The sequence below is a fragment of the Arvicola amphibius genome, chromosome 4, assembly GCF_903992535.2.
Source record: "Arvicola amphibius chromosome 4, mArvAmp1.2, whole genome shotgun sequence".
Classification (NCBI taxonomy): domain Eukaryota; kingdom Metazoa; phylum Chordata; class Mammalia; order Rodentia; family Cricetidae; genus Arvicola; species Arvicola amphibius.
Window position 1 is genome coordinate 110,280,958 of NC_052050.1, and position 23,763 is coordinate 110,304,720.

The following is a 23,763-nucleotide window of genomic DNA, read 5'->3' on the forward strand; positions in this document are numbered from 1 at the left end:
CTTCATGCATTTACCATGGGAACCCTAACCACGGAACCACTTCCCTCGTCTTTCTCACTTCACTTCCAAACCTCTACAGTTCCCTAGAACGCTTTAAGGCCTTGGAAATTCTGACCCATTCTGCTTCTTCATCTGAATCTCTACCACCCGCTACTGGCACTCACCACATCCTGGCCACTGCAGCAGGCTATTGGTCTGGACTACCACACTCCTACCACGTCCCTCACTCCTCTTGGCTTCCTGTGGACAACATCCTCTGCAGGATGGGCTTTGTGCTTCTTTCTTTTATCAGGTCCCTTTGTCATTTGAATTGCCCTCTGATTTTTAGAGAAACGAGCTCCTGAATTATATATTTCTACATCCTCCATTGTGTGCAAATATGCACAACTGTGGAATAATTTTTGTGCTTATGGTCTTCACCCAACTAGAAGTGCTACCATAACAGAATCTATGCCAATACCATGCACTATAAACGTTCAACGCTTAGAATAAAGCCCAGTGCATAATACACTTAAACAATGGAACAAATGACAATTTCATGAATAATTGTCTGATACAACTTTCAGAGACCAAGTTGTCCTGTTATTCACAATCAGACCTTAATGCTTCTTGTTTTGGCTGAGTGGATATGGACTACATTGTCTAGTTTGTGTTTCCCATGCATGCACACAGTAGGTTGTATAAAAACAGTAACAGCATTTATAAAAACCAAGACCAAATAAACAATATGCAATGGAAATCTTTACTTGGATTCAGAATTCAGTATAATGCAAAAATTAGTTTGTTTTATGCCGTCAATAATAGAAATCTCATTAATTCTTTTCAACATTAAGTTATCTTTTTAAAATATCTACGTTTTGAGGTAAAAACCAAAACCAAACAAGCAAAAAACAGAACAAAACGGTCTTATTGATGTGAAACAGCCCCAGGGTTCAGAATCACCAGTGCATGATTGTCAGTGAATGAGGCTCCCTTTCCCCAGAGACTCTGGCACCCAGACAAAAGCCCAGGACCTATGTCCCTGTCCTTCGCCTCCTGAGTTACCCTGCTGAGTCAGACAACTGAAGAACAAATTACAGCTAACAGCAGAGAAGACTTTTCTGATGCAAAAACCTGACCTTTAAAGACCTCTGGCTTGAATATCTTTCTGTCAGGCTGCAGAAAATTGACCATATTTGAACTGAACATTTGCACACAGTCTCTCTCCTATAGCTTCCATCACCATGGTTTGAGGCAGAATGCAAAACTCAGTTGCTTTTTCCATCTCTAGTACAGAATAAGCCATTAACTAAAAGGTAGAGAATAAAGCTTATGCTTTTGTGCCTAGGTTCACAGCCTTATGCTTTCCATTTTATGGCCACTTCATAACGGTACAAGTGATTGTCATGCTTTGAGGGATGTACAAACACACACATCGAGCTCCCAGGCAGAACTGTATTTGGGTGCCATCAAGTCTTTCCTTTTAGCTACTGACCTGCACACTGCGAAATTATCAGAGCCATCATCACAGACATCAGTAGGCTTCTGAGCGGAGCTACTCACTCGGATCTCTGAGTCTGCCACACGCTCGCCCCCTTCTGTAGCTGCCAGCATTTCAGAATCGGAATCAGTTTCTGCAAATCGTTTTGTAATTGTTTCTTTTTCCCTAAGTGTATGCAAGAGCTGAGATTCTCTGGGGCAGCGTCTGCCTTTATTCCCTGAAGGGCTCCCTGAGGGTCTCTTCTCCACGGACCCCCTTGGCAGTGGTGAGATGCATCCTTGGTACTTTGTGAATTTTCCTCTACAGATGTTTAAAGAATGACTTTCACATTCCATCAGCTCTTGGTGCTGTTCACCTTTGGATCCCAGCTCAACAAGTTCGGTTCTGTCAGGCGTGGAGGACCCAGCCAAGCTTCCACATGACTTATTGTTACTTCTCCTTCTTCGAGACAGTCTGAATTTAACCTGAGCTCGTCTTTTTGCCTGAACCCAGTGACTCTCATCTGTGGAGGATGAATCTGAAGTGTTCGTATTAATTTCTCTCCACCTGGGACTTGAGATCTGGAGGTGAAAGTCCTTTCTTCTCCCCATTGCTTGCTCTTCTGAGTGCTCATATCTCTGAGAGACCCTCCTCCTCCTCCTAGGCTTCTGTTTTACTGGTTTCTGACCAGACTCCTTTCTAGCCTGGCTCAGAACCATGACAGGGCTGCCGTGCTCAAATGCATCTTCTGACATATCATGCAAGATGGAAGATCTAGACAAGGAAGACACCAGGCAAAGGGTGGGAAGTGGGAATGGAAAGGAAAGTCATGGGAAGACAAAGAGAGAGAGAGAGAATGATGAACATGACAGCATGTGCAGAAGGTGTTAAATAAAGATAGACCGAGGAAAAGCTAAGTGGGCGATGGGGCATGAAATCCACGAACAACACAAAGTAGAAGCAAGAGCCACTGATTCTCAGCTCACGAAACAAAACTACTACACACTGGTCTAAGAAATATCAAATAGGATCATTTACCCGGGACTTACCTGCAGATGTCCTGAGTAGACGGGCAGACAGACAACCTTGATTGGCTCCTGGGAGCTGTCCCTGTGGTTGGGCTGCTTGCCTGGAGAAACAAGTTAGATAATTTGGCATCTTGATTAAGATAATACATGGTTGATATTTTGCTTTTTTTCCACATATTTAAAAAATTACAACAAATGTGGCTGCTGGTCATGTTGCTCATAATGCAGCTCATCGAATGTGGGAAGTCAGAGGGCTTGTTTTGCAAAACTAAAACTCATTTGAGGAACTTGAAACAGCTGATGTGCTGTGCTGCTTTGCTGTTGCTTCATTTGTGAGAGAGGAAGATGATTCCACAAGTTTCTATTCTTTTTACTATGAGCACTGGAGTGGAATAGCTCAATTTGCCTGGGAAACAAATGAGTATTTAAAGGTCCCAATGAAGTCAAGGGCTACAGTGTCAAGATGTAAGAAAGGTCATGATAGGCTGGTAAGAGTGAATAATCAAATTGCCATCAGGTTGTTACATATTATATTGAGTTAGCAAGGTGGCCCCATGAGATCATATATTTGAAAACACCTTGTAATATTTAAAAGCCTGCAGCACTATTGTTGTGAATTCATTATTGAAGTAAATGAACCCATCTTTCAAGACATTGTTAACCTTTCTTACATTTTTGCTTTTCCCTTCAAACACTAAGTTTGAAGCTAAGAGCCTGAAATAATTCAGATGGGTAACACACAGTTAAGTACATGTCACCAAATTCTTTCTTTTGAAAGCCAACAGTTCTAGACTCCACTTGACTTCTTCACACTCATGTGCGTACTGCGGAAAATGCTGATGAACTAGAAGCAGGGATATACTGATGATTCACTGTTGGACTTACACTGTGGCTTTATCTAATCTTTACGATAATTTCACACATGGGAAATAATTGGCAGATTTGAGTTATTTAAAACCACTTCTGCATATTCAATTAGCACAATAAGTGTTTGTAGTAAACACTATAATTATTTCTAAGTACAGTTGAGGAAGCTGAGAAATTGAAGTAGCTCTTCATTAAGACATAGGAGAATGAATATTTAGATCAAAAACCTGACTTTGTTCTTCTATATTCTAATCACCAGAGATGCAGCCTCTCCCAAGAGAAACAAAGCCAATGACGGGTCCACATTCTGGTGTGACTGTAAAACACATGATTTCATCACTAAGAAAATAACACTGAAGAGTAGAATAATTGCAAATTTCAAAGTAAGTCGCAAAACTATTGTGTTAGAAATATGGAAATTGTCTCTCACTAGTGATTGTGTGATTCAGAATGTTCTAAGCCAAGAGGCAAGAGAAAAATTGTGCAGATCTTCATAGTTAGCTGAAAACTGGCAGTCTTAGAAGGTCTACAATCTGATTTCTGAATATTTTCTCTTCCCCCTCTCTCTTTAATAGGGACTCATGTGGTCTACACTAACCTTGAGTTTTTTGTAGAGCTGAGAATTACCTTTATGTTCTCTCTGTCTTCACCCTTCCAGTTCTTGGAGTATGCCACCACACTGAACTTCTAATCTCTGGATATTGTGTACGTGGTTCCTTCCATGATAAAGAGTCTTTATAAACATGACTAAGTTAGGGGTTTTGACAAAGAGAGATTTTGCTGAAAATTCCCAGCAGGTTTAATGTAATCCTAGAACCCTATAAGAAGAGGAAAGCAGTGGGGTTAAGGGAGAGAAAATGAAGGATGGAGATGGCCGAGGAGCCCCGCGTTTGGAAAGGTAAAGGCTCTGAGCTAAGGACTGTGAGTAGCTTGGAGACACTGGAAAGGGATAGAAAATGCATCCCTCCTTCGTGTCTACAGAAGGAATGTGAGCTTGTCGACACCATGATTTTATCCCAGTGGAATCTGTGTTTGGCTTTTGATGACTAGAATCATAAGACAATAAATTGTGTACGATGTCAACTAGTTTTTGTTGGTCTTATACAAGTTAGAGACAAATTACATTATTTCTTCCATAGTTTGGCTAAAATTAAATTGGGAGTAGTTTGGCTAACATTAAAAGACAAGTCGAAGTCATTAAAGAAGAGATTGAGACATTTCAGGGAGATCAAATAGTGTGCAGAAAGAATAACATTATGAATGTGTTCTCAGTCTGATACACATCTGTAGACTTCTGATTTATACATTTATATCATCTCATGAATGTTGTCTCTCTTAATCTTTGAATATTTTTCAATATCAACCCATGTTATATGGTATTCATTATCTACATAAAGATTCCTTTCAAGTTATTGATTTTTTTTTGCAAAATAACACCGTTTTGAGCTGCCAAGATGGCTCAGTTGATAAAGGTGCTTGCTGTTAAGCCTGAGGACCTGAAGTTAATCCTCTGGAACCATATGCTAGACAGAGCACTAGGTCCTATAAACTGTCTTCTCACCCCCTCACATGCTCTCTGGTGTAGACATTCCCAATAAAGATAAATAAAAAGAAAAGAAAGAAAGGCAATAAATAATTCAAATCCACAAGATAACATCTCTGTATTCTTTGAGCAGGTACACAGTCAACATTTATAAACTGTATTTCTGTTCATTAAATAACAAGTTTCCTTACATTTCTGTCTTATAATTCTCATCTATCCATAGAGATTAGTAGGGAGCTCTGAGCAGACTAGACACTGAGTGAAGATCATTTTTGAAGATTAATGCTTATTCACGTTAACAAAATGAATGAGGCCCCAAGTGTGCTCAAATTGCTGTTGATATTACTATGGATATGAGCGGCAGTAGGACGAGCACATATGTCTCTGAAGCTGTGCATAGATGTTGAAAGAGGTGTAATAATAACAAACTCATTTTGTAACCTCATGTGTCTGCACAAATACATGTTGTATTACAGGAAGCATTTATCAGTGAATAAATACACAAAACAGGAAAAACATGTAGCTGTTGTAAGAAGGCAACAGCTAGTTAGTTAGTTCCCGACTGCTCAGTTCCAAAATAATCACACAGAAACTATGTTATTTAAATCACTGTTTGGACCATTAGCTCAAGCTTCTTATTGGCTAACTCTTACATCTTAATTTAACCCATTTCTAGTAATCTGTGTATCGCCATGTGGCTGTGGCTTACTGGGTAAAATTATAGTGTCTGTCTCCAGTGGGGCTACATGGCTTATTTCTCACTCCACCTCCTTCCCCTCAGCATTCAATTTAGGTTTCCCTGCCTACATCTACTCTACCCTATCACGGGATCAAGACAGTTTCTTTATTCACCAATGGTATTCACAGAATACAGAGGAGGAATTCCACATCTCCTCCCCTTTTCTGTTTAAATAAAAAAGAAGGCTTTATCTTTATTATAGTAAAATTATTATAACAAAATAATTATAAAGCAAGAATTATAGTTACAATATTTATATCTATTTTATCTTTTATTATGACTAAGAAATGCTATATCTATTCTTCAACTCCATTAAAGACTCCAGAAAGATACAATATTACTTAAGTTAACAGGAAGTGCATTGAAGCAACTTCCAAAACTCTAGAATTGACAGAGACATCTTGTTGTCTGGACAGTCACCCAAAGTTTTTTTGTATCGGAGCATCCATTTTTAGACTACTGGCCCATAGTGTTTGGCAGACTTTTTACAAGCAGGAAATTTCATCTGTGTCCTATAGAATGTCTAGCAGATTCTTTAAGGAAGCAGGAACCCTAAAGGATAATTTTTTCTTTAGGCAAGTTTAGCAGTCATTTTTTTGTAGGTCCTGCACATCCAGTTCATCAAGCAGTCCAGGCAAGAGCAGGATTTTTGCCCAAATGACTAATCAATGCCATAAGGAGCCTCTTTGATGCCCATCTTCTTCTTGAAGTAGATTGGGGCTGCCAAGAGCAGATGTTTCTCACTATCATGAAAAGTCCTAAGTTCTTAAAAATTTTAAATGCCATGTTCTGTAAGTCTCTGAAAAATTTGAAGAATACTTATCTAACTGAAATATATCTTGATATAGCTAGAAAACCTAACTAACATGACTACAAGCTTGACTATTATAGATAATTATCTATGAACCTATGTTTCTTAGTTAAATATTATATTTGTTAAATGAACTTTACAATTACAATATCTTAATCAAGAGAAGATATATATATATACATACACACACACACACACACACACACACACACACATATATATATATATATATATATATATATACAGTATAACAAAATTGATCTTAAATTTGTATCAGTGTAAAGAAATATTTATAAACAATATTTGGGAATTTGGGCATTATTCTCTAGACTACTTTCTGCTTTTTTGGGGATGCTGTTAATCAGGTCTTTTATGGTGTATCCTGTGTACTAGGTTCATCTCAGTCAGCAGTTGGGTGAAGTAATTTTTTGAGGGGTATTCAAGGCAACCTTTCAGGGGGTCTTGATTTATCCAACAATATTAGTCTGGAAGCAATCCACAGGTTCCCATCCTCTGTGGAAACAAAAGAAGAACCTCTTTCCAAGGCAACATATCCTTAGACCCAAATTCTGAAGTCAAGATACCGTTATAAATATACATGCTGGTTTAGCTTAGCAGCCCATACAATGAAATGTCTCTCTGTACTTAGCTCTTTTACAGTCCAAAAAATTCAAAGACAGCACAATAATATACATATTCCAGACTCTCTATGTATATTTCATGTTTAAATGGCTTGTTTTTACTTTATTACTTTTTAATATTTGTTTTATTATCTTTACTCCTTTAATCTATGATTGTCTATACTCTGTCTCTATACTCTTTTTCTTCTCTCTTACTCCACCTCCTTCCTCCCAGCATTCAGTTTAGTTTTCCCACATTATGTAGGTACCTTTTATAGTTTGGGTCCACAGTGACACTGAATCAAGTAGTTTTTATATCTATAGCTTGTTTACTATTTTGTTACTAGAAAAATAGTCAATTTTCTATAAAGTACATTCAAATATCTCAAACCAACGATTATCCATGATCAGCTGGTTATCTTACTTAACAGATGATAACACCTGTGTTCTTGAGCATCCCCTGAGCTCACCTACATGCTGACTACTTCCCACCCTGTGATCTGTTCTTGTTTCTTTATCTGCTCTTGGTCTTCTCTGGTTAACTTCTTTCTTGACAGGAACCAAAAAATAAACGATAAGTTAATACTTCAGCGAGTAACTTCTAAGTGAGAGCCAATGGCTGAAAGTGTCTCCACTCTGCAGAAGGCTCAGTTCTAGGTCTTATCTTTTCCGTGTCTTGTTACTGTTGTCTTTTGATTGTTTGGTTTAGTTTATAAAAAGCTGCCTAAAGCCCACTAAGAACAATTAAGTGAGACTGTGTCTGCAACCCAGTAAGAGCACCTGTGTGAGACTGTGTCTATGATGACCTGTCGACTCTTCTCACAGAAACTGAGAGAAAAATGACCTCTAGCTTATTTCAGTTTTGATTTATTTGTTCAGGAAACATGAATTAATGGCCCATATAATACAACAGGAACTGTGATGCATTAGGAAACAGAATCTGAAGGATTTTTGGTTTCATATTTTATATGTGATTTATAGAGACTGCTGACAGGCAGTCTGAAGGAGGATGGCTGCTGTAGAGTGGAGCATGGGTTTTCAACTTCCTAGTAGAGTCAATATTTAACCTAGAAAGGAATAACAAGAGTAAAATTGGAGGACCTGTTCAGAGAAGGGTAAGAGTGTATAAGTGTGTAAAGTGCAAAAGTACGAATGGTCAAGAAAAAATAGAATATGCATGATGCATAGGAAGATGTATATAGCTAATTGGAACTAAGAATATATGTATTCATGCATGTATATATGAATGCATGCATGTATATCTATTTATCTATATCTATCTCTCTATCTTCTATTATTTAACTATTATTTATCTATCATCTTTTATCTATTTATCTACCAATGAATTATTTGGTATTCATTTCTATCTCTGTTTGTTTTCTGACTATCAAGTTATATATCCCTTAGTTTGTACAAAGCTGCATTTTGAGTAAGTTGGACATGGTAGGTTATTAACAGTGGTGTTGGAACACGATAAGGCACTTGGAAACTATAAACCCAGTCTACCTTATAAATTGCACTAGCTTAGGTGGATAAAAGATTTAAATATAAAAAACCACAACTGTATGGGAATGAAATATAGTTATGTATATTTTTAATATTGTGGAATAAGTTACAAGAATATGAAAGGAGAAATAGGAAACCATATAAACATGAGATTTAAAAAACAAAAGTTTCTAATTCACAACAAAGAAACATACAGTCAAATAGCAATATGGCCATAGGTGAAGCTTGCAGGGGATTTGTCACATTTTATAACACATATGTAGCCAAACGGCTAATTTGTCTAAGTCAGAGATCTCTCACAAATCATGGCATTAATTTCTACTGAGAACAATGAATAAGACACACAGACAGGTAGTTCACACTAAAAGAACTACAGATAACCAAGAACCTTGCTTATAATAATTTCAATTTCTACAGGCAAACCAGCGCAAAGGGAGTTAACAGTTAACTGCCTGTCACTGATCAGTATGTTCAAGAAGACTGATTGTCTCTACCAGGTGCAGATATGGACCAGTTGTGGTGGCACATGTCTTTAATCCCAGCACTTGGGAGGTAGAGGCAGGCAGATCTCAGGGAGTTCAAGGCCAGCCTGGTCTACAGTGTGAGTTCCAGGAGAGCCAGAGTTGCCACACAGAGAAACCCATAGACCTTTGTCTGGCATTTTAAAAGATTTTATTTTTATTTGTGTGTGTAGGTGCTGCTGGAGACTAGAGGAAAGCATCATGCCCGCTGGATCTGGAGTTACAGGTGGTTGTGTGTTCCCTGATGTGGGTGATGGGAATCTAACTCAGAGAAACAAACACTGTTAATTGCTAAGCCATTTCTCCATTCCAACCCCATGTTTTGACAACTTATTTGCAGGACAATTGTTAAACCTTATTGAAATAGGAAATATCATTATAATATAGAATAAGAATTCTATTCATCAAAATTAATTTTGCTAAAACACTCACCAAATTGTTCAAAGACAAATTTCTACAAGGGTGTTCACTTTAACTATTTATAAAAGTAAGAAATTAGAAGTAACCCAGATGTTTAATTATTGACTATGAATTATACAAGCTTCTAAACAAAATCAGGTATGACGTTCATATGCACACATACTCTTATGCCAAATTTTCATACTAATCTTAATTTGTTTTCACTTTAGGCTTTTCTTTTTGATAATCATTGTATATAGCACTGTGTTATATAAGGATGTTTAATTCACTTACATGGTATCCATTGAGCATGTTCTAGCCCATATCACCCTACTATATACACGCACTTTTGAATCTATTTTCAAGAGGAAGATTGCCTTTCAAAATTGTGTGCAGTGCACTCTTGCTTGAGCTAACTGTGTTTTGTTGGTGTGTATTTGTATACTCACATGAAAAGTCTGGAGGTTGAGAACTGGCCATTGGGAGTGCTCATCTCTGGGGTGGAATGTTATGGAAATCTTATTTTTCAATTGTATGTTTCTATAATTTAAAATTGCTGGTTTTAATAACAATAATTTTGTATCATATTGACAATTATTTATGAATTTCTCTGTCTTTTAATATATAAGTGATTATTATTATTATTATTTTATTTTAAAAAGAAGTTTATTTAGCTAGCAATTTAGGAAGTTTAATATTTAATATTAATAGCATGCCATCATTGTTTGCTCTGGTCTTGTGAGGGTCTTATGGAAGATGGCATTGCAATGGTGTGCGTGTGTGTGTGTGTGTGTGTGTGTGTGTGTGATGCAAAGGCAGAAAGGGAGTCAGAGAGGGGATGAAATTGCCCTTAAAATAGCTTATCCTCCCAGGAACCAGGAACTAATCCAGGTCTGGATTGGTAAGACCCACGTTATCCCCTTTCACCCTAGTGCCCTATACTGGAACTATACCTAAAGCATACGAACCTCTGTGGGACAAGGATTCAAACCCTGGCTCTATATTATAACTCTGGAGGTATGTCATCCTGGCTTCAATCCTCAGCATGCAGAAAATAAGGGAGAAAAAAAGATGTGGCTGGTTCATGGAAACAGCATAGCTTCTAAAGTGAAAACTTGCTGTCACCCATTTCCAATCATTTATAATTGATCACATTATGTAATCTTCCATAGCCCCAGTTTCTTCATGAAAATAGAGAAGTAATATAACAACTTTGCAAAATATTCTTGAAGAATGCATGTAGTAGGAGCCTCTTGTCTGTTCCCAGCTTCTCCGCCCTAAAATAACCACACAAGAACTGTATTAATTAAACCACTGCTTGGCCCGTTAGCTCTAGCTTCTTATTGGCTAGCTCTTACATATAAATTTAACCCATTTCTATTATCTGTGTATTGCCATGAGGCTGTGGTTTACCTGGAAAAGTTCTGGTGTCTGTCTCTGGCGGGGCTACATGGCTTTGCCTTGACTCCGTCTTCTTTCTCCCAGCATTCAGTTTAGTTTTCCCTGCCTAGCTCTACTCTACCCGATCACAGGCCTAAGATAGGTTCTTTTTTTTCCTCATTTTTTTTTTATTAAAGATTTCCATCTCCTTCCCTCCTCCTCCCCCTTCCCTTCCCTCCCTTCCACCAATACCCCCTCTCCACCCCTCTCCAAGACAAAGAGCCATCAGGGTTCCCTTCACTATGTTAAGTCCAAGGTCCTCCCAGCTCCCCCTAAGTCCAGGAAGGTGAGCAACCAAACTGACAAGGCTCACAGTGAGCCCATCCATGCTGTAGAGTTCATGTTCATTGCCGTTGTCCTTGGTTTCTCAGTCCTCCTCCACCGTCAGCCACATTCAGAGTCCGGTTTGGTCCCCTGTTCCATCAGTCCCATTCCAACTGGACTTGGTGGTCTCCCGTTAGATCTGTCCCACCGTCTCAAAGGGTAAACGCACTCCTCACGGTCCTGACTTCCTTGATCATGATCTCCCTCCTTTTGTTCCTCATCGGGACCTTGGGAGCTCAGTCCGGTGCTCCTATGTGGGGCTCTGTCATTTTCTCCATCCAATGCCAGGTGAAGGTTGGTTAGCTTTTCACTTAAATATAGTCATGACACCAAGTAGAATTAGAGCTAACATGATGAGGTGAATTCGTTGACCTTACAGCTGTTTTATAGAGATCCCGGAGCTGTAATGAGAAGCTAAGATATCAGGGCATTTTAATATTTATTTTCAGGAAGTCATGCTTGCCTTGATTAATGGAATCTGTCCTGTTTCCTTGAAGAATGTATGCAGCAGCCACAGGCCTATGGGTCTCAACCCCGGCTAAATTTGGAATTCTGGGGCAAGTCTGAATATAATCTTAAGTCTTTGAGGGATGAGATCCCAGCACAGGTGCAGAGATCAGTATTCTAAGGGCTCCACAGCGGCTCTGAAGCCCTTCCGGAGAGTGGGAAGCAGGCGTGTGACTGGGGCAGTGCCTATGAGAGACTCCCCAGGGTGTGTCAGGAAGGCACCAGGACCTGATCCTGAAGCCTGACCCTCCTTTCCATGTTCCTGTCAGTCCAGCATTTCAAACAGCACGGGCGCTGGCAGGTATAAGCAGCTGGAATACATGGGTTTAGCTTTGTGTTCTCTTAGGCCAACAGGAGCAAAGCAATCCACTTAGTCTGTATTTAGGCGGGAGTGCTCACCTACATAAATAAGCAGAGATCACCATAGCTAACGTATAATTTTATTACAGGACTATTGGAAAGGTTATCTAACAAAGAGGCCTGGCATTGCTGGTGAAAGACAAAACCTGAAATAGGTTGGAAATTGAACCTGGCTTAACCGTAATTGAAAAACTGGCCACCAGCTCTCCAGCTAAGAATACTTAAGCATCCAGTCTGTTAAAAATCTAGAGGACAAAACTCTATCCAGAAGTTCCCACAAGATATTAAGGTTGAAAAGAAGAAATCTTGAGGGATTGTTCAAGACTAAGTTGTGAGCTGGCAAGGACTGAAGTTTTTCTTTTGTTGTTGTTGTTTTGTTTTGTTTACCTTTTAAAATCAAGCATTTTCCACATCTGCAGCATTGGGAACTCAGGGTTTGAAATGAAGACCGAGATCATGTTTAGAAGTTCACATTTTCCTACCCAATTACAGAAAAATTACCTCGCAACATCCTGAAGGTTTTGTTTGATTCCTGAGAACCACTACGTAGCACTCAACTGTGTGTTTTGTTTGTTTGTTTGTTTTTTGGTTTTTGTATTTTTTTTTCAAGACAGGGTTTCTCTGTAGTTTTGGAACCTTTCCTGGAACTTGCTCTTGTAGACTTAAACTCACAGAGATCCACCTGCCTCTGCCACCTGAGTGCTGGGATTAAAGACATGTGCCACCACTGCCCGGCTAAAGTTGCTTTTTAAAATTATTTGGTTTTTGGTAGCAGGAAACAGAATGTCTCAAGGTCTGGGGACAACTTAAGGGAGTCAGGTTCCTTGCATCACGTGGGTCTCGGGATCACACTCAGGTTAGCAGGCTTGTCTACAGTGGCCTTTATCCGCTGAGTCGTCTTATACCACCTTTTCCGAGACTGGGTCTCACTGTGTAGTCCTGGCTGCCCTGTAATTCACTATGCACACCCCGTTTATGTTAAACTCACAGAGATCTGTCTTCCTGCTTCTGCCTCTTGAATGGTATAACTCCACACTTGACTTGAAGTTTTTTTTTATTATTATTTTTTATTTTATTTTTTATCCTATGAGCATTAATGAAATATAAAGGGAGAAAATTATGGAGCATAAGGAGTAGGAAAGAGTGGCAGATTGGGTGGTATTAACAAACCTTTGGTACATGTTATTTGCAAGGAATGGAGAGTCTTTTAAGGGAAAACCAGATTTGCCTTGACAAGTGGCATTACTAGGAGAGGCCCTCTTAGAACAAGACTGAACTCTTCTAGTAGATCATAAATAGAATACACAGTGAGCAATAGGGAATCCTAGCACACATTTCCTATTGAAACATAGAGTCAAATAACCAAAGGAATCAACTCTTGCTGTTTTGCTAAATGGCAAGCTGATCATGAAATGGTCATGCATGTCAAGCCACCTTTTAAATACTAACATGCTACAGATATGTGCTAGCTAAACTTGCGATGTCACTCCTGCACCTCAAGTGGATGCCAGTTATTTATTTTCTGGTTCCACTTTCACCCACCTGCCCTTTCATAAACCGGAGCAGGAGGGAGTTAATCCCAGCAGGGACAATGCTTAACAAAAATGGACAGTGGGAGGCTGTGCATTAGTGATTGAGCTCAGCCCAGGGGGAAACCTGAGAGACAATAGCTATTTCTTAGGAGAATTATTTGGATAATCAGAACCAGGTCTCCCTGAATTAACTCAAAATGTCCCTTTGAATTGACCACCATGGCATTGTATCATAGCCTTCGTATTTCCTTACTTAGAGTTCCTGAAACATTTCTCAAATGCTGTACCTGCAAACAAATTCTTGTCAAGTATATTTTTGCAAGTGAATCTTAAAATGAGACAATCGATGGGAATGAAGATGTAAATGATAGACTCTTGGGGACAGGCTACCTATAGTAAGATTTACAAGGAATCTTTGCTGAGTGCTAGTAGCACTTAGAGAGCTGTCACTCAACAGGTCCCAGGGTGGGTGAGATTTGGGTGGAAAGGGAAGTGCAGAGTGGTTCTGTGTTTGCAGAGGAAAGGTCAATGAGAATTAGCTGTTCCCAGGCTTTGTTAACTGCCCTGGAAATGTCTCTTAAAGAGAAGGGCAAATTCAGCTAAGCCAGCTATCAAAACTGCCAAAGCCTGCATACAATCATGCCTCTAAGTGTCGATAAGTAGTTGCTAGGCGACCTTAATAGACAGAAGCTAAGATGGAAGATAAATGTATCAGCTCCAGTCTTTCAATCCTGAAGCCATCCTTAGGTGGTTTCCCTGAACCAAACTCTGCTGCCACACGTGTGTCTTTACATGAGGTATTCTTTTAATTTCTGCTGTTATTACTTCTCTTAAAGATACAGTCTCATAGCTCAGGCTTTCCTTACTTTAATAATATCTAGAATTCCGGACTCCACTGCTCTGAAGAGCTGGGTTTAACAGTTGTGTGCCTGGTTTTATCCAATGCAAAAGTTTGAACTCAGGACTTCATGTACGCTAGGCAAGCACTCTTAGCTGAGCTATAGTCCCAGCCCATTGGCTTATGATTTGTTTCTGCCTATCCACCTTTCCCCCATCTCTCATTCCTGTTGCCTATGACCGTTTCCCAAACACATTACTTGCAAAGGCACTTGTATTAGACTCTGCTTTTGTGAGAACATAAATGCCATGTCAGAGGACTAGGGCAGCTGTGTTGGCCGGCAGTGGGCTGATGGATCTCCAGGACCATACATGAGTTGCACAGTAGGAGAATAAGTTGGCTGATGGCTGACATTTTCATATTTCCTTTTATGAACTGTTCTCATTCACCATGTGCCCAGTGTGTTCAGTCTGGTGTTCAATCTCTGTCCTACTGTACTGATATCAAGTCCTGCATCTGGACTTTCCTTAAACTTGTTATAGTTAGTTACTAAGAAAAAAATAGAGTTTTTACTGCCTTTTATTTTTTCTTTTATGCTCTGCATTCCAAGGATCTCTGAGATTTTCTTTCCCAAGTTACCATCCTGACCAATATACCTTTCCTTCTCAGAAGGATCTCAGTTACTCCTTATTACTTAGCAAATTCAGTACAACGACCAGTTTGGTATTTAGGTTCTTTTTGTTCTGGGTCTATCTAATTTTCTGGTATCGATTCACTCATTTCTCTTAGTTCCTGTGTTGCAGCAAAAGCTAGCACATTTGCAGTTTCTAAACACGCCTGTACTTTTGTTTCCACACCTTTATGGGGAGGAAACCACGAAAGCATGGGTGTGGAGTGTCTGTCAAGCCTGGACAGTCTTCCACGGTTTGTCCACACGTGTCTCTGAACTTCAAGGGCCTTCTTTAACCTCTCATAGACTCTGCAGCCTGCTTTCTTCCAGAATTTATTTTTATCAGCCGTACCCTCGTCTAGTCACTGAAAAGCCACCACAGGCTTCCCCAGCTCATCTTTCCCCTCTTCTCACTGCAAACAAAACTGAAGAGGCCGTGCCTACTCATCACCCAAATGGTGTCTCCATGGCTGAGCAGGCAGCCGATAGAGAGTTCCAGAGTACATTTGATCTTGGTAATTGTTGAATTCTGTTGGACTGAGCTTGGTGATAGTTGAACTGAGTTGAAATGTTCTAAGTAAATCCTGTCCTGATTGCAGGAGAGATCAAAATGACAATCATTTCACAATGAACACTGAAGAAATTCAGCCCTGCGTTGCAGAGAGAGAAATCCCATCACTTAACTGAGTAAATGAGCTGGGGTGAAAACGTTATTTAGATCCTGAGACCCTATCCTTGGAAACTGGAATCAAGAAGTGCATGAAATGAATGCCCATCGTCTGTTTTCTTTGTCATACATACATATTCCGATTTAGAAAATGACATAATTATAGCATGCCGATAAGAGCATGTGTTTTAGCGATTTTGAAACTGGCAGGGTCTGTTTAAAAGGAAAATGCAGTAATTGAGGATAAAAATGAATCAAAATATTTTAAATGCATGGTCTCATTCAGCAGCAATGTATTGTTTTAATTTGCTAGTTGGTACATTACAAGAGCTTGGGTAATTTGTGCATCCATTTAATAGGTGCAAGATTGAAATGGAGATAGGGAGGGGAAAACAACAATTGGCTGGATGAACAGAATAATATGTTCTTTGAAATGAAGCATTCTTTATAATGGATGTTTACTTCAGAAGATTACACTGTACAGCGCATTGAAATGGGAAAATCAAACAGCAAGCCAGCTGCATTAATTTTATCAAAGTTATTTATATCATCAGTATAATTAAAGGCAGTAATTTCAAATTAGGTTTTCGGAGAATCCATTTATAGGCAACACAAGGCAACTTGTCTCCACGGCATCTCATCCGTGATTGTGTTGGGGGGGCATTGTTAACTACTACTACCAACTGGCCTTGGCATTCTGAAAATTAATTATTGCTTCAAAAGATGCTGAAGTTGTTGCCTCCTGCTGCCCTGACCAGTTTTGATCCACTGCACAAGGAGAGCCCAATAAATAATTTAGGAAAATGACAAAAAATAATCATGCATAATCATTTACAAATAGCTTCTTTTATTTAGAGATACATTAATAATATACAAGAAGCAGCATTCCATAACTCCAGCTGGGAAAACTTCTTTTTTAAATATAAAAAAAGCCCTCATCAATTTCAGAAGGAGTACCTGAGCAGCATACTAAAGATTTAAATGTGAAATGAAATATTATACTGGGTCTTGAGAATAGAAATTTAGCCTAAAATTACCCAGAAAACTCTTCTGGTGATGAAAAAGATACTCCAATCATGTTAAAATGCGTGAATTTTGAGAGTGTCCTTACACAGTCTCAGGGATTGAGGGAATGAGGCCTAATTCCTGTTTAACACATGACGGCACTTGCAACAGGCGGTCCTCTGGCTCTTGCCTATCCAGCAAAGGGAGTTCATTCATTAGAATGTGCTCCGCAGCTCTGGGGTTGTGTAACTGTATGGATCTAGCGTTATAGTGGAAGCCCTCTGGTTGCCTGCATCAGCCTTGCTTTCACCTCCATTGCAGCCTCACAGAATTTGCTTAACAGTTGTTTCTGTCCAGTACAGAAACCTTTAGTGTTTATTCACCGTCACAATGATCCATACCCCCACCCCCGCAGTTGCTCCTTAGGTCCTCATTTTGCTTTATATAAATTGGAAATCCGCTTGAGTTTCATTTACTTATTTTTCATTTTAAAGTGTGTTGTATCTTTCTCTGTATGTGTGGATATTGATGTAGTGCACGTTCACATGTGTGTGTCTGTATCTCTGTGTTGGCATGTATATGAGTGATTTTACCTACAGGGGCCAGAAAGTGTCAGCTTTCCTGGAGCTTGAGTTAGGGTGGCTGTGAGCTGTCTGATAGGGGACTGGAAACAAAACTAGGGTTCTCTGCAAGAATAATATTCATTCTTAATCACTGAGCCATCTCTTTTGCCATTTATAAGGCGTTTTCATTTGAAATGTACAGGTGTAGAATATGTATTAAGAGATCTGAGTAGTAAAATTTATTAGAAAGACAGGAAATAGGAGACAAATCTTTACAGGAAGATTTCAGGCAATGTGGACCTTCAACGTACAACCATACAGTGTTGCACCTTGTTTGATACGTAATTAGTGAATGGTTTTGAGGAAGAGCTGAGAATGATAAGAAATTTACATGCAGTTGTATGATATTGTGGCTTAAAATTTGAAGATTGATGTTCTATAATATATTTTATATGCTTATTAGAATTTGAATATTCTTAATGGATTCAAAAATACTTAGGACACTTTTATCAAGTTATTTGTCTCCCTATTTCTGAGTTATATTAGTGTCAGCATTTTTGTACAATTTTTTTTACTTTATGTTCTTTACCCAAAGAACACTTAAAAGTGCAAAAGTTTTAAACCATATTCCACATAACTTATCAGCATCTTATTTTGTAGCTTGTGCTAACTGGTTTCATCTGGAGGTGACCTCTTCTTGCTGAAAGTCAGATTTCCACGTGTGCTTTACTCTAGTTTTACTCCTTAATCTTTGTGCTAAGATCTTTGTGCTAAGTTCTGAGAGCCAATCCAGGTCAGTTCAGTATGTAATAAAGGTTGGGATTCTATTTCTTCCTCAGCACTATGACTTTGTTACAATTGTCTTTGATAGATGAGTTGTATCTGGAAGCTAACAGTCCATTGGAAACTGGATTAAGACTACTATTATTTTGGGAAAGCATAGAATCTTGATGCATTGTGTCCTTACCCTAAGACTTTTTCAAAAGATGAATTTAAGAGTAATACACTGATTTATGTGTAATAAGATACTTTGAAATGTCAGATAATTCACAATATGACATCAATATTTGTTGACTGAGGTTTCTGTCCTGCCCAGTTCCTGCAGTCGTTAAGTCCCAAAGAAATCACACAGAGGTCTATATCAATTATAAACTGATTGGCTCATTAGCTCAGGCTTCTTATTAACTCTTATAGCTTACATTAGCCCATTATTCTTATCTGTGTTAGCCACATGGCTCAGTACCTTTTTTGCAGGGTAATCACATTTTCCTTCTTCTGTGTCTGGGCAGGACTGGGGAGGAATGGGCTTCCTCCTTCCCAGAATTCTCGTGTTCTGATTGACCCGTCTCTACTTCCTGTCTGGTTGTCCCACCTATACTTCCTGCCTGCTACTGGCCAATCAGCGTTTATTTAAAACATAATTGACAGAATATAGACAATTGTCCCGCAACAAATATTACTGGTTCCTTTTGCTTGTTTTTTTCCTTTGAGATTTAAGAGCAAAAGTAAGTTGAAAGATTTATCTAATTCATGGCCTAGTCAGGGAAGATGTGAGAAGAAATTCTGGGAAAGCATAGAAAAAGGGAATGTGGGTGAGCAGCAATTTGCTTATTTGCCAGAGAGATGAATGTGGATAAAAGGGAAGATGTGTTACTTACTTGCAGGTAAAGTATTTCAAAATTTCTGAAACTATGTTTTACATGGGTTTAGATGCACTGTTTTGCTAATGTGGAGAAGGCAGGGCTGTGGAGTCTTGGCATTTCACTGATTTGTAAGGTAGACCAGAAATGTCAAGGAAAATGATGCTGCAGCTTCTGAACCACTGCCAAGTCATGGTGGATCTGGTATACTTGTTGGATGGACATATACTAGAGAACCCAGAAATGTGGAGTAACAAGGAGTAGGTCACTTATCAGCAGAAAGCTTGACAAGCTGATGACATTATGTGCTGCCTCGGGGAGACTATCTGCACAGATGTGACTCCTCAGTCCCCAGCAGAGGACACCCAGAATGCTGCACTTGGACCTTTAGGTCTTGCTCTGATAGTCCTATTACTCCTTCCTGTTTCTCTATTCTTGGTTTTGGAATAGGAATAGTTATTGTGTACCTGTCACACTACTGTATTTTAGAAATGTATATATTGTTATTAGAAATGAATTACTTTATTTACATATTCACACCTAAAATAATTAGCCTTCAGCCTGATGAAACTTTGAACGTTTGAGCAATGCTAGAATTGTTGTCTATACAACTCTTAGGAATCGATGAATGTTGCTTGCAAGTTGAGATGGATCTGAAATTCTTCAAAGATGAAGATAAAATGCTGTGGTTTTGATAGAGGTTGGGTCTTAGTCATTGGTCCATATGATCCCTATGACTGAAGGCCTCATTCCTCAGTATGGCTGTATGGGGAAAAGGTGAAATCTTAAGAGGCAAGGCTATGTGTTTCTATATAGACCAGGTGTTCTTGAACTTATAGCCACTCTGCCTCACTCTTGCAAGTTCTTGGATTGCAAACATACTTTACAGCAGCCACACTCAATGTGATCATTATAATAAACCCTGAAGTGTCTGACACATGCCCATTGTTATATTCCAATGGCCTAATGTCAAAACAAAAGGCAGTGAGCAGGAAATATTTTGCTTTGACATTATGCCTTCATAAAATGAATATGGCTTGACATTTGTTCCTATGTTTGATATAAAATATTCTTAGCTACCCCTTCCATCTGGTTTTGTAAAAAGAAAAGTCTGTCAAGTATTTGTCAAGCTATTTGATTTGGCAGAGAGTATTGCTTAGTGAAGAAAATATAGTGGGATGGATTTTTTCTCCAAAGGAAACATCTGTAAAGGACATAGGATCAAATAAGAAAGTAGATTAGAGATCGAGCCATAGCCAGGCTGTTGAAAAGAGGTTTACTAGTTTTTGTGGGTGAGACAAAGGTGATCAGATCTTTAGTTAGTAAAGATGTAGGAGATAGAGACAAGAAATTACACCTTTAGAAACCCTTGTTATGTGTTAATTGTCCTGATTCATACCTCTTCCCTCTTCCTCACCCTGCCTCAATCCACAGACCACCGCAAAAAAAAAAAAAAAAAAAAAAAAAAATCAAGGCAGAGAGCACTGTGTTTTCAGAAGTTGAATTTGTACATTTTTGAATAATGGGCTAATCTTGTGGGAACTTGGAGAGTTGTGATGTTGAGACAGATGCAGGGAGAAAAAGCTTGCATCATGGTATTGCAGAGGATATCAAGGACTCCATAAAACAAAAACAGGCCACTCATGTGATATTTTGGTCAAGAATTTGGCTTTATTCTGTTTATGTCCTAGCATATGACTGAGGTTGGACTTGATAAGGAACTGCTTTTTCTTGGCAGAGGAAATTTCAAGATGGGAGCATTCAAACTAGTGCTGAGAAAGCAGTTCTAATGGTGAAAGAAGTCAGTGTCGATTTAGACAAAGGTCCAGCGTGTAAGGGGATCCATATTCACTGCAAGGAAGGTACCTTACTTAAATTGAAGAGGTTCTCTGCTCCTCACATACAACTGCCTTGGGAAGTGCAGAGCTAGGAGACAGCTGATTATACAGCAGTAGAGCTGGCATCCATTTGGTACTGGCTTTACAGGCATAAAAGATGCAAGACTGACGGGGTCACAGAGTTCTATTTATAGAGAGTGTTGATGCCAGGTAATATGTGTCAGACCAAAATTCTTGAAAGAATCCCCCGAGAGGCCATTATTTGTATCTTGGAAGATGAAGCCAAATTGCCATAGAAATTTCAGGATGCTGGGGATTCCAGGACTTTGGCTGTCCATCTTTAAAGCTGCAGACTTGAAGTGAGATGGAGAGAGTTGGGGGAGGGAAAGATGAAGAAAGAATGGGCACATTGGCAGCAGAGCTGGAAGAATAGGGATACCCAAACCACTTGGAGCCCAAATGATTACAGGAAGAGTCGCAGGTCCCGCATGGGTTTGCAGGAGTTGGTCTTTGTCCTTTTGTGATTTTCCTATTATACCTTGCTGTGCCTTTTCTTCCACATTGTAATGGAAATGTTCAGTCTCTTCCATTGCACCTTGAGATTATATAACTTATTTTTATTTTACAGGAGCTTACAGTTTAGAGATTGCCTTGAGACTTAGAAGAGACCTTGGCTTCTTAAACTGTCAAAATCGTTAAAGTCTTATAGGAAGTTTTGAACATGGGTTGTATTTTGTATTATAAAATAAATACAAGACTTTGAAGTTAAAGGATAGGTTTAAAGTTATACATTCGGGTGTTAAGTTGACAAGGAATAGAGTCGTGATGGTTAAACTCAGCTGCTAACTTGACGCATCTAGAATTACTTTGGAGATGGGTTTCTGGATATGCCTTTAGAGAAGTACCTTGATTAGGCTAATTGAGAGGATCTCCCCATTGTGGGCAGTATCATTCCCTGGGCTTGTATCCTAAACTATATAAAAAGGATAAAAATGACCTGAGCAGAGAATTCATCATTATCTGCTCCTTGACTGCAGATGGAATGCAGCTAGGTAGCTCAAGCTCCTGCCAGTGTGACTTCCCAGACACGATGAACTATAACCTCAAAACCTCTGCCAAAATAAGCCATTTCTTTCTTAAGTTGCACTTGCTATAGTATTTTATCACAGAAAATAGAAAAGTAACCATGACAATATCTAATTATATTTGTTCTGTTTTATGCAAAATATTTTTTCCCAAAGTCATCTATTTTTAGATAAAAGCCATCTGTTACATACAACTTAAGTAAATTGTCAGCTTCATACCTAGGTGACATAAGTTTGATTCTAAAATGGGAATATTGTCATTTTAGATCATAGTAAAAATTTGTAGATATTTGGTTGGAAAAAACAAAGCTGACATACTTAGTATCAAAGAATCCACAGAGCAGCTTTCAAATCTTGTCATTTTCTCTTTGATATTCATTTTTGATCTTCACATATCTTCTCTGTTTTCTACATGCTAGCTTCATCATCTTTTAATTTTAGAAAATAGATTATTTTCCAATAAAATACATCTTGATTATAGTTTTCCCTCCCTTATTCCTCCAGGTTACACCCCATGTCCCTCCCCTCTGGATTCACTCCTTCTGCGTGTCTAATTAAAAAAGAATAGGCACTAGGCAGTGATTAAAGGTGGTGATGTACACCTTCCATCCCAGCACCTGGGAGGTTGAGGCAAGCAGATCTCTGCGAGTGGCCAACCTGGTCTGTAGAGATAGTTCCAGGAAAGCTAGGGCTCTTCACAGAGAAACCTTGTCTTAAAGAAAGGAAGGAAGAAAGAAAGGAAGGAATGAAGGAAGGAAGGAAGAAAATAATAGTCTTCTAATAGACAACAGCTAAACATGACAAAATAAAATAGAGTAAGATGAAGCAAAACTTTCATATCAAAGTTGGACACCTAACAGGAGGAAAAGAGTCCCAAGAGCTGGCAAACATGTAAGAGACCCACTTTTTCTCAGAGTCAGAAGTGGCATTTATACTAAGCTAATAGCTGTAATATAGAAGCTGTAGAAGATTTGGTGCAGACTCACACAGGCCCTGTGCCTGCTGCTTCAGTCTCTGTGAGCTCATATGCACCTTGCTTAGCTGATTCAGAGGGCCGTTGTTTTCCTGGCATCTTTTGCCTCTTAGAATTTTTCTGCCTCCTCTTCCACAGGATTCATTGAGATTTGGTGGAGACTTCCAATTCTGACTCTCTCTACTAATGTCCAGTTAAGGGTCTCTGCAACTGTTCCCTTCTACTTCCAGAGGAAGCCTGATGATGGCTGGATAAGGCACTGATCAATGAGCATAGCAGAATGATATTAGAAATCACTTAATTGATTATTTTTTGTCTATTTGTATTTGGTTTTACCTTCGGTTTCTGGGCTATCTAGTTCCTGATTCTTGGTTACCCAAGCAGTGCTGGTCTGGGTTCTTTCTCATGGAGTGAACCTTAAGTCAAATCAGATACTGTTTCGTTGCTCCAACAAGTTCTGGCATTGCCCTAGCATATTTTGCAGGCAGAACAGGTAATGTGTCAAATGTTTTGAGGCTAGGATGGTGTCCATGTTTCTTTCAATAGCCCGAAGATCACCTGCCCACTCCAGAGAGATTAGAATGTAGGGAGTGAATGCTCCATCAGCTCAACCTGTTCGTGTTCAGTGAGATGCGTGAATCTTGTCCTCATCAGTGCAGCCCTACTGTCAGTTTTTGGAGACCAAACCTTTATCTTAGCATCAGCCTGGATTATTTGGCACTTCTATGGGGCTCCTTGTCCAACAACCAAATTGAATGTAATCTAGTCTCTTCAATGGAAGCCTTGCCTGACTACAAAAGATGGCCAGTTGAGACTTTGTATCTCCTA

The 23,763-nt window shown here is 39.1% G+C and overlaps 1 protein-coding gene across 1 annotated transcript in view; it reads right to left on the reverse strand.

Moving 5' to 3' along the window:
* The window catches only part of Marchf1 (membrane associated ring-CH-type finger 1), a 474,645-nt gene that overhangs the window by 75,122 nt on the left and 375,760 nt on the right, over positions 1 to 23,763 (reverse strand). The window contains 2 exon segments of the mRNA XM_042054962.1: positions 1,475 to 2,233; positions 2,509 to 2,588. Of these exon segments, the coding sequence (XP_041910896.1) occupies positions 1,475 to 2,233; positions 2,509 to 2,588 (839 nt within the window).